The following is a 19,348-nucleotide window of genomic DNA, read 5'->3' on the forward strand; positions in this document are numbered from 1 at the left end:
GTACAATTCCTAGAAAAACAAAGTTAGGGTTCCAGTTTTACCTGATGAGCACACTACATGACTTAATATGAATTTAAGGTCAACAAAGATTATTAACTCATATAAAGTAATAATAAGCACATAAAATAACAAGTATTGTTTTGCTGCCAAGATAACTCTAAGATAGATATACACACGTCTACATATGTGTATTTTTAAAATCTTGCATTGCAAGATTTCATTCTTGCCAAAAAACTTTTCACTCTAATTGCTACGACTATGGAAATCCTCTTAGCTGGGCCCTCATCACTTTTTTCAGTGCAACTGTAATTGTTACTAAAGGTAACTGGTATTCCTTAGCTCACCAAGGCAATCTGGAAACAGGCAATTAGGCACATTTTTAAGGAAATGAACACTGCACAGACACAACACCAGAGGAAACAGAACTCAGAGTCAGCACCATTATTCCAAAGGAAGGCAGCATTTTTAAACAAAATCCTTTCTGGACCATACCGTCTCCATTATAATGCGGTAGAGTGAGGGGACAGACAGAAGCTACTTAAGTTCCTTTTTCTACCTATGACTTAGTTGCTAAAACTCATTGCTTACATTCTCAAAAAAGCAACATTTACAAAATTACAAAAATTTTAGGGCAGCAGAGATTACATACTTAAGAAGTTCCAGGGGAGATGCATGACATTCAGTTAAAAAAAACGGACCAAATAAGAAGCCAACACTGACCCTCACAGGCACAGAAGATGTCATATACCTGACATGTGCAGGTGCCAGTTTTCTCTTCTGTGTGAACAGGAAAGTCATGTAACCCAAAGTTGACCTGATTTTTAAAACCTAAAGTTTTAGTATCACTAGAAAATTATTAAGTCTGTTTTGGTATATGTTGATTTAAAATTATCAGATTCCTTTTTAAATTTCTTTACCAAACACCCAATCTTTTATTTATTTATTTATTTATTTTTGCAGTACCAGGGATTAAACCCAGGACCTTGCTTATGCTAGGCAAGTGCTCACAACTGATTCACACCCCCCCCGCCCCCAGTCCAAATACACCCAGTCTTAAAATTTTTAGAGTATAAATGTGATAACCAAAAGATGTTTACTACTTGGGCCAAATGGAAGATATTTCAAAAATTTATCCGTACGTAAGCATCAGATGTCTTAACACTTTGCTTATCTGGTGACCTAGCAATTCTACTTCTAAAAATTTATTTCAAGAAAAGTCATGGATGTACACAAGGTTCATTGAAGTGTTTATAACTTAAAGATGTCAGTAGTCAAAATGTCCAATGGACGATTAAATAAATTATGATTCAGTCATACAACAGAATAACAAACCAATAAAAACGATGCAGAAGACTATGCATAACCTGGGAAACATGTTTACAATATATTGTTAAGTGAAAAAAGCAGGTTACAAAACAGTATGCACAATATGAGCCCATTTTTATAAAAATATACATATTTAGCAAAGTAAAAGGACAAATGATATTTATCAAAATATTAACATTGGTTATTTCAACACAGTAGGATGATTGTGGATTCTGCTTAACCACCCTCTCCCTTTTTCCTTTCTGAATTTTCTATAATAGAGATTATTTTTTGAATGGGGGTAGGAGGCAAAGGAGTTACTGACCTCATAGATGCTACTCCCAAAGGTTTTTCCCAGCAAAGTGAACGTGCCTGTTCATCCTGTGTCTAGGAAAATGCTTCTACCTCGGACACCTGGGTGTCCCTCACATACGACGTCTACCCAAGCTTCCTTCTTGCACTGTCCAATAGCCATTTTGATATTACAATTAAAAAACCCCTCCTATTAATTATCACCAAAAAGAATAGATGAGAAAATACAAATCCTCACTTTAAAAAAGCAACGACCCAAGTACATACTACTAAATTATACAAAGTTACATTATCTAAGTTTAGTTTATTGCAAAGATCAGGGAGCACACTGCTTCTACTGCACGCTGCTCACAGCACTCACTCTTCTCCATTTGTTCACTCATTCGTGCAAAAGGTCTGTACACACAATGATGTCCAATGTTTCTTGGTTTCCATGAGAAAACAGGAAACCTGATATTTCAATTAAAAAGGTAAAATGAAGACATTTATCATCAGACTGTAAAATCCTCTTCTGGAAGAGGACACTGTAATACTTGAAGATACACTTTGAAAAAAAAATCAAACACCAAACAAAAGGGGCACCATTTCAAGAGTGCTAGGACTACATTAAACTGAAATGAATTCCAACACTCGTAATAACATAAATCAAAAACAAATCTAGTGTTAAACAAAAGCTCCAGTAACTAAAACTACCTTAACAGGCACAATGAACAGTGTAAACACTGTTAATGGGCACCAAGTTTAATAGGGCAGACAATATTTGCTTCTGCATTCACACTTAATTAGTCAATTACATTTTTTTAAAAAATGGTGCTGCTTAAGCCATGAATGTTTACCAAAAAAAAAAAAAAATTGTTTTTCAATAAATACAGCAAATGCTAAAAATCTAGCTAGGTTATCATGCAAGATATTACATACTAAGACAAACTCAAATTTATAATAAAGGCAACTTGCATTCAAAATGAACTCTACCCTTATATTTTATTAAAAGGGCAAACATCATGAATTAACCCAGCTGCTTACTTGAATTACAAAAGTAACATGATTCAATATGAAAATAAGAAACTGTCTACAAATCTCTGACAGTAATAAATTGCAATATACAATGCATACAGGCGTCATACAGAGCAACAAACTCTTGTACAAAACAAAAATATTTTAATACCTTTAAAATCCAAATTTGTCTTTAAAATCATTCATGAAAAAGATTCTCATCTCAAGTCAGAATTAACACCTCAATTAGTCAAGCATCAGGAAGCTACATTACAGCTACTTAATATACAAAGAGACACCGCTTCACCAGTCATTTCCTCTGATGTCTCTGTTCCCGATTCGCACACGCTCGCTTCTCTACACTCCCCATTCCATCATTTCTTCGGATCATGAAAACTGAATTTGTTGAACACCAGAAATCTAAGATTAGAAAAATTTAAATGAGTGGAATTTTTAAATGTTTTAAAGTAACAAACGTATATCACAAGCATTCACTGAATTAAAAACAATGGGCAATGCAAAAGAAGTCCACCTGCCCCATCTCCAATCTCCACACCCTCTACCCAAAGAAGCTACTTTAAGAATTTATTTTATCTTCCTTGAAATCTATCTATGTGAATATAAACACATGTACATATTTTTTTGTAACCATTAAGGGAATACTATATGTGGTTTTATATATTTTGAGAAAACAAAATTTTTAATAACCTTTATCTTATCATGTTCTTAATAATAGTAACAATTACCTATGATTAAGAAAAAAAAAAAATCAAAGGATATAATCAACTTTTATAATAGTTTAGGGCTGAGGCGTAGCTAGCTTGTCCAAAGTCCTGGGTTTGGTCCCCAACACCACAAAAATAATAAACAAAAAAAGTTTAAAATGCAAAGAAGGCACTGTACCTGTTGATAGGACGTTGTGTAAACCATAACATTTTGTTGTTGACCATCTGCAGTTATTAAGCCAGCTGGTAACTGGTTAGCTAAAACACACCACACACAACATATGAACACACACACACACACACAAAGAAAACTTAAAAAAATATTAATGAGGAAAAATAATTGTATCTACTTTCTTGGTCTGACCTAAAGGTGGTATCATTAATGTCTCATTGTCTTTCTGCCACTTTTCTATGATGTAATCTTAGGTAATCATAGAACCTCAAATTTTCCATTTAAAAAAAATTCCCTAAAAAAAAACATTTTTCTTACCATATTTTTCTATTTTCTGCACCTTCATATCTTTAAAATGTACTTAGCTAATATGTAGAAATCACAGAAAGACTGGGTTTCTGAATCAGGTTAGAACTGAGTGTTGGCTGAGAACAATATACAACTAAGCAGTATATATTTTACAGGTGAGAAATTTATGTAAAATATAAATATAGATATTTTATATGACAAATATACTCACCATACACCTTTTATCTCACCAGTGAAATAAAATGAAATATGGAAATATTATTCTTGATTTTAAAAAAAGTAATCCTTGAGCTCAAATTTATTTAAATCACCAAATTTTGTCTTTTGAAGTACAATTGTCAATATTCCTATCTCAAGTGAATGTTCAATCAAAAACTAGGGGCTACGGAAATCAGAACTTTCAAGGAAAGGTTATAATGCCTTCCAGGTTAAAATTTTCTACACTTACCATTCACTGACTTTAAATAAAAAGGCATGAATTGATAAGAACCATTCAGGATAGTGCTATGTCAAAATACTCAGTGCTGATATCCCAAAAATACCACCCCAGACACTTAGCATGAATCACTAACAATCTATATGACTTATAACACTACTTACTAAATGCCTCCTCTGTAAGTTCTTCACTTAGTCCATCTGTAGCTGTGACTGCTCCACCAATTCCCTTCTCTCCTTTCATAGCCTGGGGAAGGGGTTAAAAAACAAAAAAGTCACAGGGATGCAAATGAAACTATTGCCCAAATGAGAATACTTATTGCCTATAGTTAGGAGCTTTTAGTATTAAAAATGTTAAATAGATAATTTATTAGCACTTCCAGTTTATATCATTATAAGATAGCATTATTAGTAATGGCCTAGAAAACCTAAAGTATATATGGGTAAAAATAAATTATTCTATTTCCACACCATGAAGAGATGATAGAACTTTACTTACAGATAAAGTCTGCAAAATACCTATAAATAATCAGTTTATAAATCTATAAATGATCTGGGTTATCACACACACAGAGTTCTCAGCCAACTGAGAAGTAGAGGGAAGCTGTAAATTTAAAACTCCTAAAATGAAAATTATGGTTTGGACCAAATATCTCTGAAGTTCCATTTACTCTAAGGTTCTATAATACTGAAGATTTGGAAAAGTATTGTGAAGAATTTATACATTCTCTTCCTACTTTAATAATTCCATGTAGATCTTACTAATTTAATGGAATTCTAATGCAAAAGATATTAAGCATATATTTTGAAAGCAAAGTTGGATATAAATTGCTATAAAATCAACTCATTTATCATAAATTTCATACTCACAGGCAAAGACAGCCTAATAGGAAGTGTGGAAGAGGGCAATCAATAAAAGGATATAGTTATAACTTTTTTTATTTTCTAAAAAACCCCCCAAGTTTAGCAATGTTACCTCTCTCAAATTAACAACAGCAGCAAGAAATGTTATTGTTAATGGAGTACTGACCATTATTCAGTTAGTTCTCTCTCTATAATTCTATGATGAAAGCACTATACATAAACCTCACTTTAAAAATGAGGGAACTGAGGTCTGAAATACTTAAATAATCTGCCCAACACCACAGAGTTCATATGTAGGGCAGCTGGGATGTAGCCTCCAGGTCGTCTGAGTCTAGAATCCTTTTATACAAGTATGCTTTAGCTCTAATAAAGGAAAAGGTATTATAATTTATGTGATTAAATACTTCTGAGAAATGTTACATAATTTGCTACAAAATAATGTTTAAACAAATTGTGTATTAAAAATATTAAGGTGAACAGTGCATGTTTTCTTAAAAGCAGAATGCTCAGAAGACATTTCACTTTACCTCTCTGAATTTCTGAAGGTATAATTTCAGAGGTTCTACATAACTGTCGAAGCCTAAGGTAGACATGGCAAAGAGAATATCTTCTCCATTGATTGTCTTCCGCTTCTCTTGATGGCATCTTTCACTTGCCTCTGATGTTATAAAGCTTATGAACTCACTCACACATTCCTGCACACATTCTTTGGCATCCTTTGCAATCTGAAGGAAAAAAAAAAAAAAAAAAAAACAGGTAAATTGGCAGGAAATATAACCATCACCTTCCTAACACCTGCAAAAATAAAAGGCTATTCAGAAGAATGCATGTTTCAGCTTATGACAGTTGAATATATGCCCATAATACAAGTGTGTGTTCTCACAATTCCAACCCTCAGAATCAGAGAGGAGAGTCTGACAACTTAACATCAAACAACCAGAGATAAGGGGCTAAGGAGGTGGCTCAGTGGTAGAGTCCTTGCCTAACATGTGTGGGGCCCTGGGTTTGATCTAGTACTGCAACAATAACAACAACAAAAAAGCCACATAAAATTTAGATACCAAACCACCACTGGCCATCCGTACTACTCCATACAAGATGAAAACAGGAAAAGCAATCCCATTGTAGCTACACTAAGTATACTGTGGGCTACAGACTCAGGTACCACTTCTCTGCCTCAGCATTTCCATGAATAAGGACACAGAAAAATAAAAACAAAGAGAAAAACTGAATTCACTTAAGAAAGAAGTGAAATATGACACACGATGACTTTTTACTATCAAGGATACAAAATGTCAGGTGTGGGTTTTGAATTCATTAAAAAGCTTACCTAAAAGAAACACATGCCTGCCATATCATTATAAAAACCATTCTTCCCTTAAGGGTTTGGGGCCTGAAATAAAAATCTAATGGATTAATCATGCAATCAAAGCACTTATAATCAGAATGGCAAACTCCTTGCTGAAAAGCACTTTTTTCTCCATGCCTATTTTACGTACTAGAGAAAGTGAACAGAGTTGCATAAATATAGCCAAGTAAAATAGCGTAAGCCAAGTACACAAATTTTGTATTTTCTAGTAAGTCATGTTAAAAAAAACAGGACCAAGTGGATTTAATTTTAATATTTTATGTTACCCAATTTATCAAAATTATCATTTAAACATGGAATCAATTTTAAAATGAGATGTTTCACCTTTTATTCATACTAAGTCTTTAAAACCTGGTGTGTTTTATATTTATAGCACATTTCCATTCAGATGAGTCACATTTCAATTGCCCCACAGCCACTGTGGCTAGTGCTTTGGTACAGGACAGTGCATGCATGCCTAGCCTATCTAAGCAAGTCAGTAGTGGCATGTTTCCCCCCGAAATGTAAGGAAGACCTTTCACAAACTGTGTGTTAATATTATATTTATTTGTAAACTTTATTACCTTCATTAAGTACTTCTATAAGCTATAAGTGATACAAAAGGGTACTATGCAACATAAAATATGTGGATTTTAATTCAGATCAAGTAATGAATAGTGATGTTTTTAAAAGCTGTTCTAAGAAGACAAAACTACTTAAAAAAAGTCATACAAGTTGCAATGCTAACATTTACAATTGTATAAAAAGAGTTGTTTCCAAATACCAGAATTTTTAAAAAATCTTAGTACATTATAGCAGTCTGATCTAATCTAATTTTGCTGAAACATTTAGTAAGTTACCTCTTTATATGACCAAACCAGATACTTCTAATAGTGCAATTATTTTTGAAAAGATTCTTAATTCTAGTTTATCTGCTTCCAATTAGTGGAAGCAGGGAGTGTTTGGGAACATAACAGGGCTGAAAATTGAATGCTGTTCAGTAACTAAGTATGTTGAAACAAGTATTTGATTTGCCGAAAAGCTGAGTAAATAGCTAACTATTGATTTACCTGTGTATTCATGTAGTTTTACATTTCCCCCCAAAAAACCCAGTTAAATTTCAATATTACCTTTCCTGTTTGAGGTATAGCATTTTTCATTATCCTAGCCACGTTTGCAATTGGAAGATATATATCTTGTTCTCTGAAACTTTCTTTTGAACCATTTGTATCTTCATGATCATTCATGCTGTCCTCAGTATCTAAGGGAACAAAAAAAAATTTAGGTTTAAAGCTTCTCATAATTTTACTTCAGGACAGGAAAGGACTATCTGAAATGACCCAGAGTAAAAACCATTAGAATTCATTTTCTAATTTTTGGGGGAGATTAGCATAGCAGTTCTTTTCACAATTTTCACAGGGTCAGAACTGTCTCTATTCATTAATTTCAAACTCACTGCTAGAATTTTTTACCCTTAACTATACCTACTGAAATCCTATCTACCCATTTTTTGGGGAGTGGCAGCAGTGGGTACCAGGGATTGGACTCAGGGGCACTGGACCACTGAGCCACATCCCCAGTCCTATGTTGTATTTTACTTAGTAGAGACAGGGTCTCACTGAGTTGCCTAGCACCTTGCTTTTTGCTGAGGCTGGCTTTGAACTGGCCTTGGTCTCTGAAGCCACTGGGATTACAGGTATGTATCACTGCACCCAGTCTATCTACCCATTTTTCAAAAACATCTCCACAGCAACTTCAAAAGTGTCCTTTCCTTTCATAAAATACCACAACTACTTCTCTATCACACATTTCTAATTCTTTTTATTTCTCATCTTCTCTGATAAGACTATTGGTACTTGATTCCAGGGATCCACTTTGTTGTCCTACGACTTGGTACAGCATCTTCTCAGAGCAGGTACTAGTATTTATTGCCTAATTTAGCTATAAAACCTGTAAGTTACAACCTATAGCTCCTGGAATATTGCTAGATTAAGGGGTTATGTGTTTATTCAAAACCAAGTTGACATAAACTTGTGTATGTAAAATTTACACTGTATAAAACTCATAAAAGTTGATATAAACTTGTTTATAAGTTTATGTAAAATCCTACAGAGTGGAAAAACTACACTTGGATATCACTGACCCAACTGGATCAATAATGCAGTTAACTAGTTTCTGAAAAAAACTATAGCAGTGAGTGATTCAACTTTTCTTACAAAAAGGACATTTCCAAATTCTATAGATTTAGATACAACTGAGGCTTTCACAGTACCAATAACATCCTTTTATGACTAAACACATAAATAAAAAAATATAAAGCTTCCACTTTTTGTATGATTCAGTTTACATTTTTATGTGTTTAAAATGATATCAAAACTAATCTATCTGAATATCTGTTTTAGGATGAAATACTAATCCCTTCAGAACTCCTAAAAATATTATCTTTAATTTTTCATTTTACAAATCAAAATGCCACAAAGGTAAATTATTTCTGACACGCCAACATAATACAGCCATTGACATTGTTCCATTACTGAATGAAAAACAAAATTGTTTGTACATAAGTTCTAGAAATACAATAGCTACCAATTTAACTCCTATTAAAGAACTATTTTATTTCTTTAATAAGAATTTCTCATACTTATGTAGGAAGATAGTAAAAAGTTTGAAAAGAAACAAGTTTTTTAGAAAGGCAATACTTTCATAGAATTCTTATCTAGGACTCATCACTCTTTTGAAGATTATTTCTAATAAATATCTTTTTAGATCTTCAGTGAACTATGACCTGAGACTGCTAATTTTCCTGGAAAGACAAAAGTAACGTAGCACATCATATTAATAAAATGTCCACTTCTAAGCTGTCCCAAGTGCATCTGGCTCTAGCTGTGGCCTTCTTACCATCGTGAGGCTGTATCACATAATGACTTCCTCCGATATAGTCTGCAGAAATCCCTAGTTGGGAAGCGTCTGTTGTAGAACTGTCACCATCCATCTAGGAGGGAAAAAGAAAGCCCTTGAACACTCTTCAGTAACACTCGTGTGAAAAAAAAGGTAGATTTGGTGCTCATAAACTCTCAGAGGATGGGTCAACTACATAACCTTAATTATCATAACCTTAAGCTTACTGAAAGAAGATATTTATATTTCTCTTTTTAAAATATTTTTAGTTGTAGATGGACATAATACCTTTATTTTATGAATTCATTTTTATGCGTTGCTGAGGATCGAACCCAGTGCCACACACGTGCTAGACAAGTGCTCTACCACTAAGTCACAATGCCAACTCCACATTTGTATTTCATGATTTGGAAACTTTTCGATAATTTGTCAGTTATTTAAGATTACCTCTCTGTGTTCTATATTATAAATATAAAACCAACAGGGAAACGCAACATGGAAATGAACCTAAAGCATATACCCCTTTCTTTCAACAGCATAATCCTCAAATAAAACAAAGGCAAACCTTGACTTACAATCTAATTTATAACTGAAATACCAATCAAAGTCAAAATCCACCTTCTAGTCTACTGAGAGTCACCTACACCTGCTGCTTTGAGGGCTCCTATTGAAGTCCATGCATTCTTTTGCTCCTGCTGCAAACGTCCTTTGCTGTCTCATGGAAGTTCCATCACAATATCTCAGTTTATGCTGCTCCTTGGGTAAGGAGCATGTGGATTCCCTGCACAGTGCTGTACCCACACCATCCAAAAGCACACCTACATTTTGAATGAGCCCATCATCTCTGATTCCAGTCAAAGGTTGACTTTCCCCTCTCCCAGTCCCCCCACTCCCCCCCCCTCCGCGACCACTAGTAACACCCAGGGGTGTCTTACCACTGAGCTACATCCCCAGCCCTTTTTATTTTGAGACAGGGTTTGCCTAAGTTGTCCAGCCTGGCTAAAGTTGAGATTCTCCTGCCTCAACCTCCTGAGTCACTTGGATTACACAACTATTTGATAGAGAGACAGACAGAGAGACAGGGAGGGGTAAGGAGGAAAGGGAAGGAAAGGTAAGGGATATTGAACATCTGCATGTAAAGATAGGAAATTACAACCATAGACAAGAATGACAAACAGGCGATTTTAAAAGTCTGTTTAATAATTTTGCTTAGAGCTCAAAGGATACCACAAAGGAAAATTTGGAAAAAAGTGTCCATAAGCTCCATTCCATTTCACCACCAGCAGATTCGGAAGGCTTTCTGCTTTGCAAATACTACTACTCAAAACAATTAAGGGACTTGCTCTTTGTGAGTGGACAAAGTAAAAATGCATTATCTGAAAAGTATAGCAAAAATTAAATGCTTTCAGGCCAAAGAAAGATACTTGATCTTAAATGTTTATTAAGGTCCAAGACCCAGTGCAAACTTAATGTTATTAACTGAAATATTTTAGTCCCTTGTATAAAACATGTCTTCTCCATCTCCATTGAATTTTTATCAAATACTAAAGTACTGGGCTAGTTTCCAAGAGTTCAATAACCTAGCATTTTTTTCAAGCATCTGTTAACTTTGATGTCTAACTGAACTGTAGCTATAGACATATTTCTGTAATTTATATAGTTTTTTAAGGGAGTAGAAAATAGAATTTATAGACCTTTAATAATCTGTGAAAACACATTCCACCTGTTTACTCACTGACTTTTTGGTGGCTCTTAGGACAGCCACAAGTCCTGCTGCCCTCTGCAAATAAGCATCCTTGCCAGTTATAGGTATTTCTATACACAAAGCAAACATTTATACTGTTCTCCCAATCTCGAACTGATATAAATCCATGTGAAATATTAACACGACACAAGCTACTATTTTGATCCTAAAATGCTAACAAGACACAGGAAGAGTAGTTTTCCAAAGATGGTCCTTTCAAAAGGCTGTGAATTCACTGGTTTTTACAACCCAAAAAGGAAGATCAAGGTGCCAGGTGATAGGCCCCAAAATGGATGCTTCAGAACCTTCAACTGAAAACAAATTTTTTGGGGGGTAACAGGGAACCAATAACAGAAATTCTTTGATAAATGAATGTACACAGGATACCAGACTCTTTTTTTTTTTTTTTTTTTTGCGGTGCTGGGGATTGAACTCAGGGCCTCGTGCTTGCAAGGCAAGCACTCTACCAACTGAGCTATCTCCCCAGCCCCAGACTCTTAAAATTAGCTGATAAACAAGATAATGTTCAAATAACCAGGTGGTTCTGGGAGATGAATTAATTTATAAATATAACACAAAGCCATTAAAAGCAAAAAGTTTTAATCATATTATCTTGTCATACACTAGAACTAGCAGCAAGATCATCACCTGGATTAACAGCATTAGCCCTTCCAGACCTCAGTCTTCTCAAAAGGAAGATCAAGTATTTCAGAGTTGTCAGAATGAAGACTACAACGCTGCCCAGGGCAGTGCCCGGTCATAGTGTGCTCCACGGACCCGGGACCCAGCCTCGCTCCTTTAAAGGAGTTGCACATTTCTGCTTAATTGTATGTGTTTGGTTCTGCAAGTTTTAGCATTTCTGTTAGGTCACACCTTCTGTTCCTCTCATCTCCTGACTTTAATCCAATGATCCCCATCTTGCTGTAATCTTCCTAAAATTTATCCAATTCTGCAACCCAAAGGCTAATGCTCACTTCTCAGAAGCCCCGTGGCACTAAACCCCTCACTCAGCAAGTAGCCTCACCTTTGCTTCTTACAGCATGCTAGCCACGCCATGCTACGGAAGGAATGGTGGGAAAGACTGGGTAGATTCATTCCAAAGGGTTATTCCTAGGTCTAAAATCTCCTATAAAAATTTGATAAACAGAATGTAGGTCATAAGTCAGACAACACATATTTCCCTGAGTGAGCACTGAGTGTTGATGGGGCTGTGCTATGTATGGTAATGCAGCAGTCAACAACACTGACAAGGTCTCTGTCCTCACCCAGCAGAGAAAACAAATGTTACATAACCTGGGGGCAGGAGGAGGGGCAGAGAGCATAGTCTATTGGAACTTCCAGGACACAGGCTCTGCAACTCAGTCACCTAGTTTGAATGCCCTGCTACTCAACTGGCCATGAGACCTTGAGCAAGCTGATGAGAGCTCCATACAGGTTAGGAGCGAATCCACGTAAACAGCACAGTATGATGGAATACTCAGTAAAGGTTACGTACAACTATTAAATAATGACAACTAATGGCTAGTGCCAAGTGCCCAAGAAAAACAAGGATGTGCTGCTACATGCTCTGTGAACTATTCCAGGGAATAAGCTTCACTCCATTAAAGGGCCCCACAAGTCTGGGGAGTCAAGGAAGGTTATGTTAGGAAACAGCATTTAAACTGACAGAAAGGTGAATGCGAATCAAGGTGGAAAACAATGTTCCAGATAGAGCAGACAAATATAGTACTGGGGGATTGGAACTGGTTAAATGGGGATGAGAGCAAGCAGATCTTTGTAGACACAAACAAACAGGGGAAAAAAAAAAAAAAATGTAGAAAGAGTGCAAATTAGATTTTTTTTAAAAATTATTTTGGTACCAGGGATTAAACCCAGGGGTGCTCAACCACGGAACCCTTTTATTATTTTTTACTTTGAAACATGGTCTCACTAAGTTGCTTAGGGCCTTGCTAAGTTGCTGAGGCTGGCTTTGAACTTGCCATCCTCCTGCCTCAGCCTCCTAAGCCACTGGGATTATAGGTGTAAGCCCATAGCACCCAGCTAGATTTCTTTTTTAAAAAATCATTTCAGCCAATATAGAAAACCCATCCAATATAAAAAATGACCTGGAGGGGAGGAAGAATGGGGCAGAAGACTGGTGGGGACTATGTGTTGCTGCTAAGAAATGAACTCGGGTACGATGGTGGTTATCTCAGCATCTGCTCCAAGGTCAGAGCCCAGAGCCCTGGAGATCACAGGAAGTAAAGTAACTAGCAAGAACCAACAGAAGTTGGTGACTGGTTGAGTAAGAGCTCAAGGAAGGACCAAGGAGGAAAAGGGAAAGAGAGGGACAGGAAGACTGGGCTGCGCAGGACCTAGCTGATGCTTGTGACTGTCAATTTACAATGTACTGATATATCCCATAGTGACACCCATAGGCTTAGTACAACAAGAGGAGCTAGTGTTGGATTTTATCCAGGGAACAAAGGGAGACGGGCCGGTGGGACAGTGACAGGAGCCCTGGTAAAATGATGAATCACTACATTGAAGGGAACTGATAAATATGGACGAAGAGTAGTGAAATCTCATTATGTTAATTTTAACAACTATACGAATCATTTAGTGGAACTGGTATTATTCTCTAAAATATTATAGGAATAAACAGCTAATACATTCTTATTCTATTTTTCTGGGTAGCAGTATTTAAACTATGCTAATAATTTGTTGCATAAATATAGTAGTGTCCTCTTTCTGCGTTTACATTGATTGAACGCTTTCTGTATATCTCACACAACGTTCACGATCCCATACAGCAGGTAAGAAAATTGAAGTGTATGAGGCTAATAATTTGTCCAAGGTGACACAGGAAGTAGGATTGGAATCTAGAGCCCCAGAAGGCAAGTACTGCACAGAATGCATTCCTGGTTGCTTTCCCTATAGTTCTTAAGCCCAATCTTTAATATGCCTCTTCTAAATTCTAGGTCTACCGATTCTATATTGAAAGCATTTAAAGTGCCTTCTCAAGCAAGGGCAATATCTGTGACATGGTCGCAAACTGCCCTCTGGACTGGGTTTGCGGTGTGGTTCCCTATTTACTAGCTGTGCCTGTGAACAAGGTGCTTGCCTTCCTCTTTGTGTTCCAGTTTCTTCATTTCTAAAATGGGCTTGCTAAGAGAAGTTACTGTATAAAAAGCACTTAGCAAAGTGCATTAAACACAGAGCAAGAATTGAACAAATGTAACCTGGTGTGATTATCACCTCTTCAAACATAGTTGTTTCCAGACACGAAGAGTTTTCTGTCTCGCTCACACACATAACTTATCCTCCTAACTGCTCTGTGGATCACATTCCTTTTTAGGATAAGAAATGACATAAGGATTCCTAGTCAATAATGGGTCTTTGGTCCTGCCCACCAGCTTCCTCAGCTCCCCTTAACCTTGTCATCTCCCTCATTACACGTAACGAAAACCTTAATTCCGCCCCACCCCTTGTGAAGCTACCCTGGTCACCAGCCACAAAGTCCTTACATACCTCTCCATTCCCACTTAAACTCCCTGCCATCTGCTTTCAGACCCTACGCCACACTGAAACCACTCTCCAAGCTGCCAGCGCCCTCGCCTTCACCCTCCTTGACATCTTTGTAGCGGCTGCCACCGCTGACTTCCAAAGCAATCACCGTGCCTTGTTTCTTCCTCCTTCCCATCCTCTAATTGCTAGTTTCCATCCAAGGTTATTGTTTTCCTTTTTTCCCTTCCTCTCTTCACGAGCTCATTAAATATCACCTCTATGCTCATAAATCTCAAACCTACAACCACTATATTGCCGGTTACACGAACAACCCACAGTATAGAATGTGTGTGATATTCCAACTCTGCAAACTTGAGATAACAGGAAATGGGGCTGGGGTTGTGGCTCAGTGGCAGAGCGCTTGCCTAGCACATGTGAGGCACTGGGTTTGATACCCAGCACCGCATAAAGATAAATAAAGGTCCATTGACAACTAAAAATATTTAAAAAAAAGATAATGGGAAATGAAACTCACCTCCCCTCCTGCTAGAGGGCAGGCAAGAAAGATGTGCATTTCAACTATTCTGTGAGGACCACCACCACCCTCCCCTCTTCCAGGCTAAATATACCAGTCTTCTCAGGTTGGTCCACCTCCGTCAAGACCTAACTCCATGTTACATCTTTTAACATACCCCCTAGATATGCCCTTCCTTTTCTATTTCCACTGGATCACTGCGGACACACCTTGACTTTTGTTTTATGACTGAGACTCTTACTATAACATCAGTTCCATAGTGCTTGAACCCGTTCTTTAAGGTTCCTAAAGGTTTTCTGCATCAAGTCCAAACTTCATTTTCACAGCTTTATGAGAGCAGATCTCCCACTTAACCTAACTGAACTTCTTTCCCACTCTATCTTAAGGGCTAATAAAAACTTTAGTGCTAGAATGTTCCAGAGTGAGGCAACCATGACTCAAAAGAATTGTGGTATAACCAAGGTCACAGATACTGTAGCAGAACCAGAACTAAATATCCAGATGATGAAGTGGTGTCTTAGTACATGACTCTGTGAAATTCCCTCTCACACTGTGTACCTGTCCCATCAGCTAGGAGGGGCTCATTCCTGCCTCCAGGCTTTTTCTTTTGGTCATAACCCCTCACCTATCTAAATCCAACCCATCCTTCAGGCTCAGTTCAGGCCCCCAGGCTCCCTTCATTGACATTCCCAACTACCTGCCCATCATACTCTCTTCTTTCCACATGTTCTGCATTCAGTCAGCATTTTCCATTCAGCACGTCAGGACAGGTCAGTATTCAGCTTGACTAAAGTGCTCTCAGCTCAACAGACAGCCCTTAACAAAGCTGGGACAGGCTCTACCAGTAGCCGTAATAGAATTCAGGGACCCACAGGAACTATTTAACATGTAAGTGACCCAAAATAAGGCTACAATGGCCATGAGAAGAGGTACTGTTTGTTCAGACTGGAAAGGCACCCGCTGTACCAGGAATCTCCAACAGATCATTTTGTTTCAGCTAATTACTCTTCATACCAAATTAATAACCAAAATGGTAAATACATACTTACTGTCATGAAATACTGTCAGAACGGTGTTGTGAGTGGTGCTCAAGAACACCTGTCTAAAATGGTGTCCAATCTTTGTCCAATTTCAACCTAAAAAAATAAACATCTATTAAGCATATAGTTTTCTTTCTAGTAAAATTAAAGAGGATGCATGTTTTGTCTACTACTCTTGATCAATGGATATGAAAAGCAGGCACCTAAGGAATGTTTATTGAACAGGAAGATTTATTTTGGAGAACTGACAAAAAAGTTAATTGATGGGGAAATTGCTTTTCTAGTATAACCCTGAATTTAGACATGCTCATCATAAATATTCATCACAATTCACCAAATGGGGACCAAATTACATATTATGTAAGAGACTGAAAATTATATATCTAAATTACTTGAAATATTTACCCAGGACACAAATATTCCACTCATCAGCATAATTTTTTGATGATGGTTTTCCTAATGTTTCAGAGTGAGATTTGGGTGTTTTAAACCTCAAAGAGGTGACACTTATCTCAGAATATGCTTTTAAACTAAGTACCTTAGATTATTCTGGGAAAATCATATATGCTGCCCGGAGAACATATCCTCATGCAAAAAAAAAAAAAAAAAACAACCCCATACACAAAATCAAGCCCCTTATTTATCATTTTGAAGCACCAACATTTTGAACTAAAATTTCATCTGAATGGCACTACAGTCTCAAGTCAAGGCATAAATAGCTGAATAAATTAGTATCAATTACAAAGATACAACCTCTATTTCTCATTTGCCCTTTTCCTTTTTTCAAATGAAAAATTAAATGGGGGGTTGGTTTGACAAAACAAAAACACATCCTTCCAGTGTTAATTGTAAAGGGAAAATACTGATTTGCATTGAAGCATGAAATCCAGTAAATAGCAGAAAGAATTGTAGCCAGAGTTTAATTTTTAAAATGCCACTAAAGGGTCCAGGCAGTGTCAGCAAAGATTGCCTGACATTTGCTATAATCTTAAAAGTAATTTCTAATGTCTTTTCATAGAGTGCCCGCTTTCTTGATCCAAAGCTGCCCAGTAAAATCCCTTCCTTGTAGTTAAAAAAAAGAGAGAGAGAGAGAGAAGTTTAGGGTGACTTTAAAAAATAATGCTCAACACCTAAAATGTAGACTATATATCTATCTTGCTTAGAGTAGGGAGGGCAGTGAGAGCCCCACTAGTCACTCACTCAAATACTTGAGTATATATTTAGATTCAGTACATTAAAGAAAAACACTATTGCCTCATATGGTATATATTTTCTTAAAGGCAGGTTATGATGTATGTGAAAGCTCAAGGGAATGCATACATCTGTTTAATGTTTGAAGAAATGCAAATTTGTATCCAAGAAAAGCAGTAGTCCCTTCCTCCAACCTCCATTCTTTGGCATCAACAACCAGAGTTTTGCATCGATATAAGCCTTAAATTAAGCTACAAGAACAGTGCAGAGAAGGGATAATTGCCTTTTAAGGAATTCTGGTTAAACTTTCAATACTTTACCAATAAAACCTGCACTTACTAATGTCACTGCTATTATCGATTAGTTTATCTCAACACTTTGTGATGCTGATTAGTTTCCATACTACGGGAGCTGAAGCCACCCCAGTGATTTGTGCCACGAACCGTGGAACTAGGGAGTCTGTACGGATTAGTGGGATGCCATTTTTTTTAAAGGTCGCTGGCTACCTAACCTTGTCTTGGTACAGTACTTTGGGCGCGATCAAGATTTGGGGGTGCTCGTAATTCTTTGTTCTCGGAGACTGTTCCTTATGGCCCTGCACATCCTCCCGCCTCCCACCACCGATGATTAAAACCTCAGTCCAATCCGAAAGGCTTCCTTCCCACCTTCGGGGCAAGTCCAGGGACCGCAAGCCGCCAGATGGCTGCATTCTTTACGTGCAAACCAGACTGCGGGGAAACCGGAGCCACTCCTTCCGCCCGGGGACCTCGCCGCTCCCCACGCAGGTGCCCGGGGTGGCCCCGGCCCGCCGCCGGGTGCGGCCGACCTGTCAGACCCGCGTGTGCGGGGCGGGCGCCCCCGGGGCGCATCCCCTGCCGCCCCGCGCCTGCGGCCCCGCGCCCAACGCCCGCCCGCCGCGCGGGCACACAAAGCGGCGGCCCCGCCGTGCCCCCGGGCGGGCGGCGGCCGCGGGACCCGCGCGGCGGCCGCGGCCAGGCAGACTCGCCGGGGCCCGTGCCGTGCCCCCGCCCGCGGCCGCCTCCCGGCACAAAATGGAGCCGGCCCGGGGCGCCGCCGCGAGGGGCCGGCTGTGCCCGGCAGCCTCCCCCGGCCCGGCTCGCGGCCGCGGGCGGGAGGTCGCCTGGCCCGCGTCCCGCCGCTCCAGCGCCCGGCGCACAAAGAGCCGCGCCGCGGCCCGCGCCGCTGCTGGCCCGGCCGGCCCGCAGCGGGAGCGCCTCGCCGGCCCGGCCCGGCCGCGGCCCCGACTCCGCCCGGCGGGCTGCAGGGAGGCGAGTGCCCCCGGCCGCGGCGGCGTTGGCGGCGGGGACGGCGCCTGGAGGAGACGGACATTTCATTCGAGCTAAAGTGGAGTCGGTTTAGGAGCGATCATTGGCCGAAGCGAGACACAAACCTCCAATGCAGCCCTGGTTGGCTCCCGTCTCCAATCGGCTGTTTGGTTGGACAGAAAATGGCTGCGAAGGAACCAGTCCCAGCGCGGAGCTCCGCTTCCAGGACTCGGCCTCCCCTCCCTCCGCCGCGGGCCGCTTCCCTCGACTCGACACCCTCCCTCCGCGCAGCCCGCGCGCGGCGGCCACGCCCAAACCCCGCCCTGGCCCCGCCCCCGGGCCCGCCCCGCGCGGCTGCGGCGGCTGCGGCGGCTGCGGCGGCTGCGGCTGCTGCTGCTGCGGGAAGCTGCAGCGCTGCGGGCCCTGTGGCGGCTGCGCAGGCTTCCCGGGTCTCCACCCCAGCTCGCGATTGAGGTGTGCGCCGGCCGGCCTTCTCTCCGTGTTCACTCCGTGCGAAGCGTGATTTCTCAGACCTTCCTCTCTTTGCATGCCTCCCTCTCTACGAAGAAGGGACTCCCCCGCCTGAATTCGGCCTGCCGGCGCTTGGATTTCTAACGAGGAGCGCCAAGGCCAGAAACCGCTGCCTCTGGCGGCGGCTTCGAGCTCCGTCCGGGTTTGAACGGCCGCTACCTCCCGGGACGCCCT

At 39.5% G+C, this 19,348-nt stretch overlaps 1 protein-coding gene across 7 annotated transcripts; it reads right to left on the reverse strand.

Annotated features, from left to right (window-relative positions):
• Positions 1 to 1,279: 1,279 nt before the first annotated feature.
• Positions 1,280 to 18,955, reverse strand: NFYB (nuclear transcription factor Y subunit beta). 7 transcript variants are annotated; one of them, XM_079140434.1, is made up of 9 exons: positions 18,769 to 18,955; positions 16,176 to 16,262; positions 14,343 to 14,434; positions 9,362 to 9,455; positions 7,594 to 7,724; positions 5,643 to 5,840; positions 4,417 to 4,498; positions 3,514 to 3,593; positions 1,280 to 3,030 (listed from the first exon to the last, which is right to left on the reverse strand). In XM_079140434.1, exons 3-9 carry the CDS (start codon positions 14,397 to 14,399, stop codon positions 2,998 to 3,000), a joined length of 675 nt encoding a protein of 224 aa, XP_078996560.1. In that variant the 5' UTR covers positions 14,400 to 14,434; positions 16,176 to 16,262; positions 18,769 to 18,955; the 3' UTR covers positions 1,280 to 2,997. The 7 variants fall into 7 exon arrangements, 5 of the variants coding, with proteins under 5 accessions (XP_078996560.1, XP_078996559.1, XP_078996561.1 ...); XM_079140433.1 differs by lacking the exon at positions 18,769 to 18,955 and adding an exon at positions 18,023 to 18,670; XM_079140435.1 differs by lacking the exon at positions 14,343 to 14,434 and having other exon boundaries at positions 18,769 to 18,953.
• Positions 18,956 to 19,348: the final 393 nt, after the last annotated feature.

The sequence above is a fragment of the Sciurus vulgaris genome, assembly GCF_902686455.1.
Source record: "Sciurus vulgaris genome assembly, chromosome: 5".
Taxonomy (NCBI): domain Eukaryota; kingdom Metazoa; phylum Chordata; class Mammalia; order Rodentia; family Sciuridae; genus Sciurus; species Sciurus vulgaris.

Bases quoted from the DNA above. Each gene is read 5' to 3' on its own strand.
- NFYB (XM_079140434.1), bottom strand. From the start codon at position 14,399: ATGTGTGTGAGCGAGACAGAAAACTCTTCGTGTCTGGAAACAACTATG. The intron at 7,725-9,361 runs GTAAGAAGGCCA...TTGTTCCCTTAG, and splicing joins TGTGATACAGCCTCACGATG to ATACTGAGGACAGCATGAAT. The intron at 3,031-3,513 runs GTACAGTGCCTT...TTCTAATCTTAG, and splicing joins ACACAACGTCCTATCAACAG to ATTTCTGGTGTTCAACAAAT.